General features: G+C 38.1%; 1 protein-coding gene across 3 annotated transcripts in view; it reads right to left on the bottom strand.

The window, feature by feature from the left end:
* Positions 1 to 15,466, bottom strand: part of LOC115223175 — a 37,098-nt gene extending 21,632 nt beyond the window's left edge. For 2 of the 3 annotated variants that reach the window (XR_005003473.1, XM_029793620.2), the window contains exons 1-2: positions 15,227 to 15,462; positions 3,170 to 3,287 (exon numbers count right to left, since the gene is read on the bottom strand). Coding sequence is in view for 2 of the 3 variants with exons in the window: in XM_029793620.2 (XP_029649480.1) it covers positions 3,170 to 3,272 (103 nt within the window). In the remaining variant the exon portion in view is untranslated. Of the gene's footprint in view, positions 1 to 3,169; positions 3,288 to 15,226 lie in introns of all 3 variants that reach the window. The other variant, XM_029793619.2, reaches the window with a different exon arrangement.
* Positions 15,467 to 15,592: the final 126 nt, after the last annotated feature.

Genomic DNA, 15,592 nt, shown 5'->3' with positions numbered 1-15,592 from the left:
AGATTGTATGGTGCCTGTGTGTGAACAGCTGTGCTACATGGCAATGAAACATGGGCTGTGACAGCCAGGAACATGTATAGGCTTGAAAGAGATGAAGCCAGTATGCTTCGCTGCACGTGCAATGTCAGTGTGTATGTTCACCAGGGTGTAAGCATCTTGAGAGAAAAATTTAAGTAAGGGAGAGTGTATTTAATTAGGTGAAAGTTCTTTTTACCGGTAAAAAGAACTTTCACCTAATTAAATACACTCTCCCTTACTTAAATTATTTTGTTAGCATTTTCTTCATTTCCTTTTTTTATATATCACAACTCGTGTTCCACATCTCCTTTTTTAAATGCAAGAAAGATGAGTGAATGGCTGCAAACCATTAACTCAACATGGGGAAATTGAACACCTGTTTTGTATATCTTTATCTACCTCTGAAGAGATTTGACCTTCAAATAATTTTTAATTTAATTAATTGTCTGAAGGTCTGGAATTGAAACAGCTGTAAGGGATGTTTGTCAATTCTTTAATTAATAGATAATTTATTAATTACCTCTCAATTTTCTCATCTTATTAATAATATACGAATATATATAAACCACGGTTTAAATAGTTACCTAGTAGCAGTTGAGTATTACATATACTGTTCAACATTCTTTTTATAGGTAATGAACCAGTACTTTCATAGGATTTTACTATCCCTTAATGAGGTTTGTAACCTTTATTTGTGCTTCTGTTATGTATATATGTGTGTGTGTGTGTGCGCGCGTGCGTGTATATATATATACACTAGCCCTTATTCACATGCACATACATGCTCTCACACACATATGCACGCGCACCTTCATTTTGAGATCACCACTACTTTTTTATCGTCCCTTCCTCCTAGCTCTCCGGTGCAACCCCTCTGTCCAGTATTCGCCATGATTGATCGCTAGACACTAAACTGCTTTTTTTTTCTCTTTGCTTATTTCCTCGTGTTCCTTTCTGTTGAAGAGCATAGGCTCGAAACCTAAAAGACTTTCTTGTCTTTGTCTTTTGTTTTGCTTTTTTTGTAAATTCCAACTATATGTATATATACTAGCATTATGACCCGCCGTTGCCGGGTCATAGTGCTAGTGCATGTATATATGTTTATATATTACATGTATATATGTTTATATATACATGTATATATGTTTATATATATGTGTACATATTACATGTACATCTATATATATATACATCTACACATAAAATACAAAATACAAAGTTATATCTTGATATTGCTAGTGATAACAATACTCAAAATATATAACAGACTGGAATTGTTAGCCCGTCTCTTGTAATTTTGATCAATTGTATCTTGTCCTCCCTTTTGTATAGAAGTGTGGCTACAATCCAGCCTACCTCTACTTCGGGGGTGGGGGGACATTTAAAATTTTTTTCCGGGACGTCCTACGTCCCAGATATAAAGGTAAAAATAAAATATTTCCACTTTGCAAGTTCGAGTCGAGTACTCCCTTGCATGCTCCGTTGACTCGAACCTTGCTTCTATTGTGGCGAATTTACCGCCTCTGATTAGATACCTTTCATAGTGGCACCAAGACACTTTTTGAAGGTGCTTTCCTCCATGTGTTCAAATCTTTTTTCTCTACATTGTATACTTTATAGACAATAGTCTTTTCTTTAATTTAATTTTTTATTATCAATGTGGACTATTCCATTTCTGCACGCTAATTTTATTTTTAATTTATTCCCATTCATGTGAAACCACTTATTCAAGTTCAAATCATTGATGCAATTTTATACCAATTGCTATTTTTACTTTTGTTTTGTTACAATTATATTATACTTTAGTTTGATTTTAATTATTACTTACTACATATAATTCAATTGTTATTATTATTCTTATTGTTAAAGTGAAAGCATCTGACATAAAATAGATAAATACTTTGTTTCACTTTTAACACGTAATACTGAAATAGTGAAGAAGATATGATATTGCTATGGGCTCGCTCTAGGCAAGAAGTTGAACATTTTTGTTTGCCCATGAAACTACATGGACCCTAAGTAAGGCATGTGTAAAATTTGAATGGAATTGGTTGAGTAGTTCTCAAGTTTTAGGGAATTGTAGTGGAGAAGATATGATATTGTTATGGGCTTGCCCTAGGCAAAAAGTTCAAAATTTTGTTTGCCGATGACACTCCCCGGACCCTAAGTAAGGCATGTGCAAAATTTGAATGAAATTGGTTGTGTAGTTCTCAAGTTTTAGGGAAACAGACAGACACACATTCTCAGTTTTATATATATATATAAAGTATATATAGATGCAGGCATAACTGTTTGGTAAGAAGTTTGCTTCCAAGCGACATGGTTTTTGGTTCAGTCCCACAGCATGGCACCTTGGGCACAAATGTCTTTTACTATAGCCTCAGTCTGACCAAAGCCAATGAGAGGATTTGGTAGACGAAAACTGTGAGGAAGCTCTTGTATACATGTGTGTAAGGGTGTGTATACATGCATGTGAGTGCCTACGTGTGTGTATGAGTGCATGTGTGTGTGTATCTGAGAGAGAGAGAAGGGGAGATCATTGTATATTAGTGAGAAAAAGAAAAACCCATGCTTTGTAAACGAAGTCCTTTGTGATATTTGTTCTGCATAGTTTTACAGACACTCCCTTATTACTCTTAGTGTCAGAAACAGTTGGGCAGTTGGATTCCTGTAGCTAATGACGATATCTTTCATCTTTCCCATTTTATTTTTTACTTGTTTCAATCATTAGACTGCGGCCATGCTGGGGCACCGCCTTGGGGTATTTCAGTCGAATGAATCAACCCCGGTACTTATTGTCCTTTCTAAGCCTGGTACTTATTCTATCAGCTTCTTTTGCTGAACCGCTAGGTTACGGGGATTTAAACACACCAACACCGGTTTTCAAGTGGTGGTAAGGGACAAATACAAAGACACACATACACACACACAACTACAGACAGACAGACAAACACATGCACACAAACACACACACGCACACACACACACACACACACACACACACACACCACACACACACACACATGGAGCTATCGTAGAAGGCCCTTGTCCAAGGTGTCAGGCAGCGGAACGGAACCCAGAACCGTGTGGTTGAGAAACATACTTCTTACCACCCAGCCGCGCCCATAATTACAAATGTGCTCTGAATTACCTTCATATGTCTGCAATTTCTTCATGGAAGTGGCCAAAAGTGTTGCGATTATGGCCACCGCCATCACTGCACCAATACACAGCGCTATTGCCTTTGGAGACATTCTCGAGGGTCGAACCTGGAAAGAGAGAAATAAGGAATAAAATGTTGAACAGACAGAAAGATCGATATATCACATTGTGTAACACGATTTTGGTCCTAGGGTAGCAACTGTTATTTCCTATTTGCTTACCCCTGGAAAGTATCGTGGCGTAGTGGTTAGGGCATTGGACTCATGTGCGTAAGATTGTGGTTTCGTCTCCGGGACCGGACGACGCATTGTGTTCTTGGGGCAAAACGCATCATTTCCCCTTGTTCCAGCGCACTCAGCTGGCAACAATGAGCAACCATGCGAAGGACCGGCATCCCATCCAGGTGGGGGAATATACCTGTCATGGTGAGCTGGCAGAATCGTTAGCACACCGGGCAAAATGCTTAGCAGTATTTCGTCTGTCTTTATGTTCTGAGTTCAAATTCCGCCGAGATCAACTTTGTCGTTTATCCTTTCGGGATCGATAAATTAAGTACCAGTTGCGTACTGGCTCGATCTAATTGACTACTAACCTCCTCCTTCCAAAATTTCGGGCCTTGTGCCTAGAGTAGAATAGAATATATTACACTATATAAAACAATTTCGATCCTTGGGTAGCAATTGTTATTTCTATTTGCTTACCCCTAGAAAGTATCGTGGCGTAGTGGTTAGGGTGCTGAACTCACAATCGTAAGATTGTGGTTTCGACTCCGGGACCGGGTGATGCATTGTGTACTTGAGCAAAGCACATCATAACCCCTTGTTCCAGTGCACTCAGCTGGCAATAATGAGCAACCATGCGAAGGACCAGCGTCCCATCCAGGTGGGGGAATATACTCGCTATGGAAACCGGGAAATTGGTCCTCATGAGTCGGCATGACTGAAGTAGATAACTTTGCCTTTTTTACCTTTACTTTTCGCTTTGGTGGGAGAGGCCCTTGGTTGCCAACAAAGCTAGAAGATCTCTGAACTTTGCCCAGCTTCTTCTTGTTCTTGCAGCTATGCTCTCAGAACATCCACCTCCACTGCTGATCTGGTCACCCAGGTAACAGAAGCTATCAACTACTTCTAAGTATCCCCACCCGGCCACTGCCATTTTCTGTACATTTCTTGTGTTTATTCGACCTATACATCTGCCACACACGAAATCTGCTTCCTCTGTTAACCGTCCAGGGCGATAACCAGGCTTAGTTAATCAAAGCTATTCAATTCACTCCGTTATTTTTGTAACACCCAATTGCATTGGTATGTGACCTGTAGAATTTTGACCCTAAGGTTTTTTTTTGTTTTTGTTTTTACTCATTCCAACTCCTTAATTACAATTTTTAATGTTCCTTACGATAAATATTTCAACATTCCCTCCCTCTAAAGGTCACTCTTTTGGTCACTCCCTTGGGAAATATTTTGACACTCCCCTTTTCCTCCTTCCCTATCCCGGTCACCCCGTCCTTCCCCTTTCGATCACTTCCTCCTTCTCTCCCTCTGTCAACCCTCCCTTCCCCACTTCATTCGGTCACTCCTTCCATCCTTCTTCCCTCCCTCCTTTGGTCACTTTCTCCCTCGCTTTGTCACTTCCTCCCTTCCTACTTACCTCCTACCCACTACACTCACAGACCTTCATAGCCAAGCCCCTGAAGACTCGTAATTTTTCTTTGAAAAGCTTCCGCACTGGTGTGTCCCGTTGCCTTCTGCTCGTTTATTAACAGTTTACTCTGCCCGTATCCTGCCCTCCTTGTTAACCCTTGAATTACAGTCCCTTTTTAATTAATGCTAAAGCGCGTTACGTGACACAAGGACACGTCCACATACCGGCGAGCCTTTGGTGACACGTGACTAAGAACCTGTTCTTTGCACCTCGTCGAGAATGTCTTAGCCACAAGACCCTTTGCTATTTGACCCCAAACAAGGACACTTGACAGATATATATATATATATTAGCGACAGTATTAACATCGAGGGGTAGTAATTATCCTCACTTACACGTGGAAGTTCTTTTAGAACAAATTATACTTCGGTAGTTACCACGAGAAACTACCATATTGGCTTTTGATGCAAAGTGCATTCTCGTTTATGTCGCTAGCAAGGGAGATAAGTCCTCGGCATCTCCAGCCCCGAGACCACCAGATCACGTGATTTCGACCTTCCTTGGTCTTATCAGTAATGGACACTCAACTGCTATAGAAAGCAGCGACTCATCTCCCTGCCAGCGATATATAGAAAAACAGATATAAGGCGGCGAGCTGGCAGAAACGTTAGCACGCCGGGCGAAATGCTTAGCGGTATTTCGCCTGCCGCTGCGTTCTGAGTTCAAATTCCGCCGAGGTCGACTTTGCCTTTCATTCTTTCGGGGTCGATTAAATAAGTACCAGTTATGCACAGGGGTCGATATAATCGACTTAATCCGTTTGTCTGTCCTTGTTTGTCCCTTCTATGTTTAGCCCCTTGTGGGTAGTAAAGAAATAGAAATAGGTATTTCGCCTGCCGCTGCGTTCTGAGTTCAAATTCCGCCGAGGTCGACTTTGCCTTTCATCCTTTCGGGGTCGATTAAATAAGTACCAGTTATGCACAGGGGTCGATATAATCGACTTAATCCGTTTGTCTGTCCTTGTTTGTCCCCTCTGTGTTTAGCCCCTTGTGGGTAGTAAAAAAAAAATAGGTATATAGAAAAACAGTACCACAACAGGTGCTGGTGTCGCGATTAGCCTGTGAGCTGGTTAAAAACATATATATATTAGAAACAGAGGCAGTATTAACACCGAGACGTAATATTTATCCCCCCCCCCACTTAAGCGTGGATGTTCTGTTGGAACGTTACTATACTGCGATAATTATCACGAGAGGAACTCTCATATAGGCTTTTGGAGCAAAATGTACTTTTGTTTATATCGCTAGCGGGGAGATAAACCCCCGCCATCCTCATGTGCCACCAGGGATCACGTGATTTCAACCTTCAGGCAGGGGTTATCTCCCCGCTAGCGATATAAACAAGAAAGCATTTTTCACCAAAAAGCCAATAAGAGAGCTTCTCTCATGGTATCTACCGCAGTATAGTCTGTTCTCAAACAACATCCACTATTAAGAGGGGGGCGGTAGATATCACCACTTGACAGATTCTGCACGCCCACGATAGAACAGAATTAAGCATAATGGTTACTTAGGAGTAATTCCATACTCTCGAGCCCAAGCCTCATCACCGGATGCACTTTAATGTTTTATCCGCGATAAATACACGCATGCGTACACACAATCACAGACACACTCACACCCTCTCCCCCTCCCCCACTCTCTCTCTGATTACGAAATCTAAGTTTAGTCTCAACTGTAATCACACACATTCCTCGTTTATGTTACCTGGATTTGTATATTGGCGAAATGCCAAAGGCATATTCTCATTTAGTCAAGATATCACTGAAAATAATGGTATTTCCTTACGTTGGCACCAAGCCAGATATTGTGAGAGAAGGAAGCAGCGGGAAATGGAGTGCAGTTAACGTTGTTGTTGTTGTTGTCGTTCAGTAACCAGGGCGGTAAATTGGCAGAGTCGTTAGAGCATCAGATGAAATAGCTTACGGTATTTAATTATGAGTTCAAATTTCGCCAAGGTAAAATTTGTCGTTCATCTTTAAAGAGTTGATAAATAAATTGCTAGTCTCAGGGTCTGACTTGGCCAGAATACCGGCGAACGGGAGATGCCTTGTAAACTGTGTTCTAGTTCCTAGTGTTCTGTGTTCCAGTTCCTTGTGTTCTGTGTTCAAATTCCACCGTGACCTACATACAGGACAGGATTTATGTATGGACTAATATGAGCCATGGCTCAGAAATCTGCAAGCTTGTGGGGGAGGGGAAGGGGCCTTTAACTTAGAGAAGCCTAAAGCTTGGAATTAAAAATTTAGAAGTATATTTACAGCAATCAAATAATTTGTAATTTTGTTTTTGCTTAATTTTTTAAAATCCAACAGAGTTCTTTTCAAATCATGGAGCGCTCTCTTTGGATTTATTGGACCCTTTCAGGTTTAAAAAGCCATTAAATTTAACTGAGTCCCTCTGAATCTACTGAAGCCCTTTTAAGTTTTTGGACCTCTTCAAACTATTTTGGGCCCCTAGATTTATTAAGTTTTGAATTAACAAAATCGTTGGCGCGGTTAAAAGGTCCAAAATTTATTGGCCCAGGGGCCCCCAAAGCATATTTGCCCAGGGATCCCTCTAGGTCTCAATCTGACCTTTCTACCTGGGTGATAGACTTACACCGTCAATCAGTTTAAAATCAGCACCTAGCCCCTTGAAAACCTTTAGTGGGGCCCATACTGTTGCATTAGGGGTAGGCGCTTTTGGTTTGAATGTAACCACCTCCGTCCCTTCCACAAGTCTTTGAGGTCTGTAAAAGGTCATGGGCACTGCTCTTGCCTGCTGACTAAGCCGCATAAAAAAGGTCAGCCCTAATTAATCAGAGAATAAGGGCTTCTGGAAATAATTTTTTTCTGACGATAATACAAAGTTTTTCTCTTTTTCTCTGTAAATACTAGTTTCTAATATGCGCAAATTTTAACCCTTATTTTTTTTAGATCCCAGGAAATATTGAAACCAGGTACCATGTAACCCCTTCACATCACTTCTATTTATGCCATTACAAAAGCGTTCCATCCGTAACCATCCTATCTTTGTTTAAGGTATAATGTATCTGGGGCACATCTGTATACACGTTTCTTTCTCGATTTGAGACACCAGGCGAAGGCGGCGAGCTGGCAGAAACGTTAGCACGCCGGGCGAGATGCTTAGCGGTATTTCATCTGTCTGAGTGTTCTGAGTTCAAATTCCGCCGAGGTCGACTTTGCCTTTCATCCTTTCGGGGTCGATAAATTAAAGTACCATTTACGCACTGGGGTCGATGTAATCGACTTAATACCTATGTCTGTCCTTGTTTGTCCCCTCTATGTTTAGCCCCTTGTGGGTAATAAAGAAATAGGTATTTCGTCTGTCTGAACGTTCTGAGTTCAAATTCCGCCGAGGTCGACTTTGCCTTTCATCCTTTCGGGGTCGATTAAATAAGTACCAGTTACGCACTGGGGTTCATATAATCAACTTAATCCGTTTGTCTGTCCTTGTTTGTCCTCTCTGTGTTTAGTCCCTTGTGGGTAGTAAAGAAATAGCTATTTCGTTTGTCTTTACATTCTGTGTTCAAATTCCGCCGAGGTCGACTTTTCTTTCATCCTTTCGGGGATCGATAAATTAAGTACCAGTTGCGTATTGGGTCGATCTTGTCGACTGGCTCCCCCTCCCCCAAAACTTCGGGCCTTGTGCCTAGAGTAGAAAAGAATTTGAGACACCAGGTTGTGATTAGAGAGTGATTTGGTTGCTATTTCTACATCGGAGGTTGAGTGACCTTGTCAGGATGTCGACGATTAAGTCGCCAACAAAATCCAACTGGGACATCAGTACTTAGTTTTTTTAAAAAAACTTGGTACTTATTCAATCACTTTTGACAGACCGCTAAGTTACGGGGACGTAATACACCAGCACCGGTTGCCAAACAGTGGTGGAGGACAAACACACACACACACACACACACACATACGCGCAAGCACACACATGCATACACACACGCGCGTATTCTTTCAGTTTCTGCCTACAAAATCCACTCACAAGGCTTTGGTCGGCTCGAGGCTATAGCAGAAGACATTTGCCCAAGGTGCCACGAAGTGGGGCTGAACCCGGAACCGAGTGGTTAAGAAGCAAACTTCCTATCACACAGCCACACCTGCGTTTGTGTGTGTAGATATTAGATACATGTTTTTGTAATATCACCACTAAGCAGCATATACAGTGGGGGGGGGGGGAATAAATATTCGTACATGTCAAAATTCTTTATTTAATTTCTAATGAACATAAATGGGATATGCCAATACTATATTTGCATACACATGCATAAACTAAGAATATGCAAAAGAAACTAATAAATTATAGTAACTAATGAATTTATATACAATTATATATATTTAGGGGTGAAAAAAGTATTCGTACAGAACATAAATAACTGATAATTCTGATTTAATACTTCGTAGCATAACCATTATTCAGTTCCACTTCAACCAATCTCTTCTTGTAGTTCTTAATCAATGACTCGTATGTTTCTTTAGGAATTTTTTCCCATTCTTCTTGACAAATTCTCTTCACATCTGCAATGCACGTTGGGGCTCTTGAACGAATTTTAATTTTCAAATAACGCCACAAATTTTCAATGGGGTTCAAGTCAAGTGACATGCTTGGCCATTCTAATAATTTTATATTGTGATCGACAATCCATTTTTTGGTAGACTTCGCAGTGTGCATAGGGTCGTTACCCTGTTGTAAAACCCACCCTTCACAAAGCTGGAGCTTTTCTACAGAGTCCCATAAATTATTGTTCAAAATATTTTGGTACATCTCTGCATTCATTCTACCATCTATCACATGTAAATTGCCAGTACCATTTGCAGAGAAACACCCCCACATCATTATATTGCCACCTCCAAACTTTACGTTAGGAATTGTGTTTTTCCTCCAAACATGGTTACGCAAATTCCGTCCAAACAATTCAATTTTCGACTCGTCTGTCCATAGAACATTTTCCCAGAATGTATCAGGTTTATCTTTATGTTCATAAACAAATTTTAAACGGGCATCTCTTTGCCTTTTAGTCAACAGCGGAGTTTTTCTAGGAGAGTGTGACTTCAGTTCATTCCTATGAAGTTCATTGCTGATTGTTCGTAGTGTAACACTAGTCCCTGAAGCTAACAAATCTTCTTGCAACTCCTTTCTGGTGATCATTGCGTTTTTGTTTTTTTTGTTTTTTTTTCGATTCTTCCCTTCCTTTTTATTAAAGATCTAGTGGAAATCTTGCGTGTTGCACCGGATCTTATCCTGTTTTCAACAGTTCCCGATTCTTTATATCTTTGAATAAATGAAGATATGGTAGAAAATGGAATACAAAGGGTCTCTGATATTTTCCTGTAACTTTTACCTGCTTTCCACAGTTCAATAATTAAGTTTTTCACAGAATTTGTGAGTTTTTTTTTTTACTTTTCGCCATTATTACGAAACTACTTTACGTTGTCTCAGTGTTGAATGAAGAAGCTAGCGTTTTGACACTTGAAAATGACAACTGATAAGATTATTGGAACAAATGAAAAAGTTCTAGTAAACAAAAATATTATTGTAACAGTATTTTGTGGCATAGAAAATCATGAATTTATTCTGTACGAATACTTTTTTCACCCCTAAATAGTTATAATTGTATATAAATTCATTAGTTACTATAATTTATTAGCTTCTTTTGCATATTCTTAGTTTATGCATGTGTATGCAAATATAGTATTGGTATATCCCATTTATGTTCATTAGAAATTAAATAAATGAAGAATTTTGACATGTACGAATATTTATTTCCCCCCACTGTAGATATAAACAGTTGAAATATGTCACAAACATATTTAGTAACCTCAATTTCATATACATACATTTCTACTTAATTTTTTAGGAGGTGGGGCAGTCGATTACATCGACCTCAGTACGCAACTGGTACTTAATTTACCGACCCCGAAAGGATGAGAGGCAAAGTGGACTTCAGCGGAATTTGAACTCAGAACGTAGCGACGAGCGAAATACCGCTAAGCATTTTATCCGGCGTGCTAACGTTCCTGCTAGCTCACCGCCTTTATATACATACATATATATTTTTTTCAGAAAAAAATTTCATCAACAAGTGGCAGCATAATAAAATACCTTTAAAGGTTAAAATTATAAACAACTTATAAACAAGGGCAAAACAAAAATTATTTCTATGGCAATATGCTGAGAACAGACTTTAAATCGTGAATTTCCACATTTCATTATACACTCACTATAAATACACGGCGTGCTGAAATCGAGGAAAGCTAGCCAACAGAATTAAAAAAAAAAAAGTTCGTTATTTCTATATTGAACCAATTTCGGGATTAATCCTATGGATTTTACCCTCATCAGTAGAAAATAGGATAAGAAGTAAATGAAATACTTACACGCACCCATGGAAAAAGGCAGAACAATGAGTCATAAATACACATAAGTACCCCAGTTATATCTAAATATAAAATCCTTTAACTAGCCTCAGCACACGTGTGAACTATTATAAATTAGAAAAAACTCCACCTTTTATCAATTCAATAATGACAAATTTAATTATACCACTTAGAAAAATTATATATTGTAGAAAGATTAAATATAAGATAAAACATATAACGATGATTAAGTAATGTGCAAAATAATAAATAATACGAAAACAACGACGGACACATTATAAATATTTACTTAATTTTAAAAAAATCTTTTATTTAGGAGGGACGGAATTAAAGTGCGTGGCACAGTGGTTAGAGAGTCGTGGTTTCAATTCGCGGACCGGGTGAAGCGTTGTGGTCTGAAGAAAACCGCTTCAAAATAATAAATATATACGTTTTATTTATCATTTTGCACATTACTTCATCATCGTTATATGCTTTATTTTATATTTAATCTTTCTATAATATGTCATTTTTATAAGTGGTATAATTTAATTTTTTCATTATTGAATTGATAAAAGGTGGTTTTTTCTAATCTCTCTCTCTCTCTCTCTCTCTCTCATATATATATATATATATATATATATATATATATATAGTGTAATAAATAAAATATATGCATACATACATACATATATGTACGTACCTACATCTACATGTATATATACATGCATATATAAATATATATACGTGAGTACAGGACACCATATATATATATTATATTTTGTGAAATATGATTTAGTATTTCTAAATTGAATTTTTCCCTGTAAGTTTGGAATAATATTCCCTCATATATATATATATTATATATATATATATATATATATATATATATATATATATATTGTATGTATGTATATAGATACATGCATGCATACGTGCGTGCGTGTACATTCACACGCATAAATTAAGGACAGAGACCCTACACGGTTGCCCAACTTGCAAGAAATAGCAGCCAAATCACCCCTCCCCTGCAAACCACACCTTACCATCTTGGAAACAGAAGGAAGGGCACACGTTCAATAATGTAATTCTTTTGGATAAGTGCTTTCCAACGTTTTAAGGATGGCGACATACTTTTGAGATATGAAAACAACGAAGGACACATTATAAATATTTACTTCATTTTCTAAAAAATCTTTTATTTAGGAAGGAAGGAATTAAAGTGCCATGGAGCCGGGTAGCTGAGGACTGGAGCCAGCAATATCCAGGGGACAAGGCAGTGCCCATGCTCCTTTACAGGGTCCTTGAAACAGGTGGGCGAGAAGCAGAGAGATATCTTCAAATCAAAAACCTAACCCTAATCCTTGCAATAGAGAGAGTGGGCTCCGCTAAAGGCACCGAAATGTGCAAATGGTTGGGTTAACCCGGGTGACGGATACAGTCTATCGCCCAAATAGGCCACGTCACGGCCTGACTTGAGGTCAATCCGGGTCACTAGATTCCTCTAGAAATCTCCCTCAAACCACTCCTAGGTGCTCGAAAGAAAGGACATTTAACAAGGTAGTTCTATATACTGATGAAAGACGGGATGGCCACGACTGGACCATATTTGGTCATAGTTCTGCTTGATTTTATAGACATAACAGTGTTGTCGTGGATACACAAATAATAGTGATGGTTACGGTTGGAACACTTTTAATCAGGATAAGGGATGCCCTGAGATTAAATGACAACTGTAGTAGTAGCAACAATAACAACACCATCATCTGCAACATCACCACCGCCACCACCACTACCACGACTACCATCAGCAACCCCCGCCATCAACACCACCATCACCGTCAAAACGACCACCTGCAGCAACAACAACAACGGTAACTTCGTTGATCCGTTAGCTAGAAATAGCAGCTAAATTTCCCTCAAATCACACCTTACATCTTTATATATAAAAGTGAGGTTGTGTGTCTGTCTCCTACGATTTAGATTCCTAACAACTCCCACATTTTGCGGTGCAGTTTAACCAAAACCGTGTATGTTATAGTCGTGATTCATATCGAGCCCTTCTGGGTATTAGCGCGCGTCTACGATGAGTCTACAATTTAAAAAAAAATTTACCATCATTTTTTTCCATTTTAATGCATTTTTTCGCTATTATATAAGGGAAGTAACTCTCTAAAAATGTCTACGATGAGTCAACGATTTAAAAAAAAATTTACCATAATTTTTTTTACATTTTTAATGCATTTTTTTGCTATTTTTTGGCTATAACTCTCTAAAAATGCTTATATAGTTATTTCCCTTACAAACCCGAGCAACGCCGGGCGATACTGCTAGTTTCATATAAAGAAGAGACGCGTTTTGACAATGAGGTCCTTTATATATGTGAGAGAAAAAATGGGTTGGTCACGGTTGAAAAACTAGTATAATATTTGCTCGTTTCAGAACTGACCTAGGGTTAAAACAACAACAACAACAACAACATCGCTTTCGTTAATTTATAAAGCATCCGTAAATGTGGGCGTGGTATGCATAGGTATGTGTGTGTGTGTGTGCGCATGTATGTATTTGTGCGTGCGTGTGTGTCCATGTATATGTTTGTGAGTGCGTGTGCAGATGTGTGTGTGTGTGTGTGTGTATGTGCACATACATGTTTGTGTACGTAGTCTTCATATATGTTTGTGAAAGTAAGTGTGTGTATGTGTATGTGTGTGTGTGTGTGTGTGTGTGTGCTTGCGTGCAAATATATGAATATGAGCGGTGTGTGCCTATGTGCATGCTTGTTTGTTTGTTTGCTTACTTGTGTGTGTGTGTGTGTGTGTGTGTGTGTGTGTGTGTGTGTGTGTGGTATGTGTGTGTGTGTGTGTGTGTGTGTGTGTGTTTGGGCGTAGCCAAGAATTCCGCTCAGGCAGTGTGGAATTCCCCAAATATAAGGAGATATGATGGTGCCATTAACCGTTCTATTCGCAGAAAAAACGCTAAATAAAAATATTAAGATGTTAGATCTGTAATTATACTCGCACAGAGATTATGAATGTATGTATGTATGTATGTATATATATGTTTGTATGTATGTATTATGTATGTATGTATATATATGTTTGTATGTATGTATGTATGTATGTATTATGTATGTATGTATGTAATGTATGTATGTATGTATGTATGTATGTATGTATGTATATATATGTTTGTATGTATGTATGTATTATGTATTATGTATGTATGTATATATATGTTGTATGTATGTTGTATGTATGTATGTATGTATGTATGTATGTATGTATGTATGTATGTTGTATGTATGTATATATATGTTTGTATGTATGTATTATGTATGTATGTATATATATGTTGTATGTATGTATGTATGTATGTATTTGTATGTATGTATTATGTATTATGTATGTATGTATGTATGTATGTATGCATGTATGTATGTATGTAGTATATGTTTGTATGTATGTATTATGTATGTATGTATATATATGTTTGTATGTATGTATGTATGTATGTATTATGTATGTATGTATGTATTATGTATGTATGTATGTATTATGTATGTATGTATGTATATGTATGTATGTATGTATGTATGTATGTATGTATGTATGTATGTATATATATATGTTTGCATGTATGTATGTATGTATGTGTGTGTGTGTGTATGTATGCATGTATATATATGTTTGTATGTACGTATGTATGTGTGTATGTATGTATGCATGTATATATATATATGTTTGTATGTATTATGTATGTCTGTATGCATATATGTTTGTATGTGTGTGTGTATGTTTGTATGTGTGTATATTTCCATGTTTGAGAGTATCTGTGCATGTATGTATGTTTGTATGTTTGTGTTATGTATGTGTGTGTGTATGTATGTAAGTATGAATGTATGCATGTGTGTGTGTGAATTTATACTGGTTCGACGGAACTTTGCATCTAAGCGCAGAGACTAGATTATGAACTTACCTGGAAAGCTGAAGTTTTCTGAAGTTATGATTATTCTTGTCTTGTATTTCTACTTTCCGTCTTTCCTTCTCTCTCTCTCTCTCTCTCTTTCTCTCCACTAAAAGACTTTGTCCATGGTGTTTCGGTGGAAAACAAGGAGCAGTAAAAAGAAAAAAATGAGAAACGCGAAGACAATTTCTCCGCGAAGTGGTTAAAAAAAATTTACACAAACCCAGCAAATATATAATTAAATAAATAACTATAAAACAAAAAAAAATAATCTCGTCGAATCTCGTCCTTGATGTCGGGGAGTGCTATGTGTGTGTGTGTGTGTGTGTGTGTGTGTGTGTGTGTGTGGTGTGTGTGTGTGTGGTGTATATGTGTGTG

The sequence above is a fragment of the Octopus sinensis genome, linkage group LG22, assembly GCF_006345805.1.
Source record: "Octopus sinensis linkage group LG22, ASM634580v1, whole genome shotgun sequence".
Lineage (NCBI taxonomy): Eukaryota > Metazoa > Mollusca > Cephalopoda > Octopoda > Octopodidae > Octopus > Octopus sinensis.
This window is presented reverse-complemented; position numbering and strand designations above follow the sequence as displayed.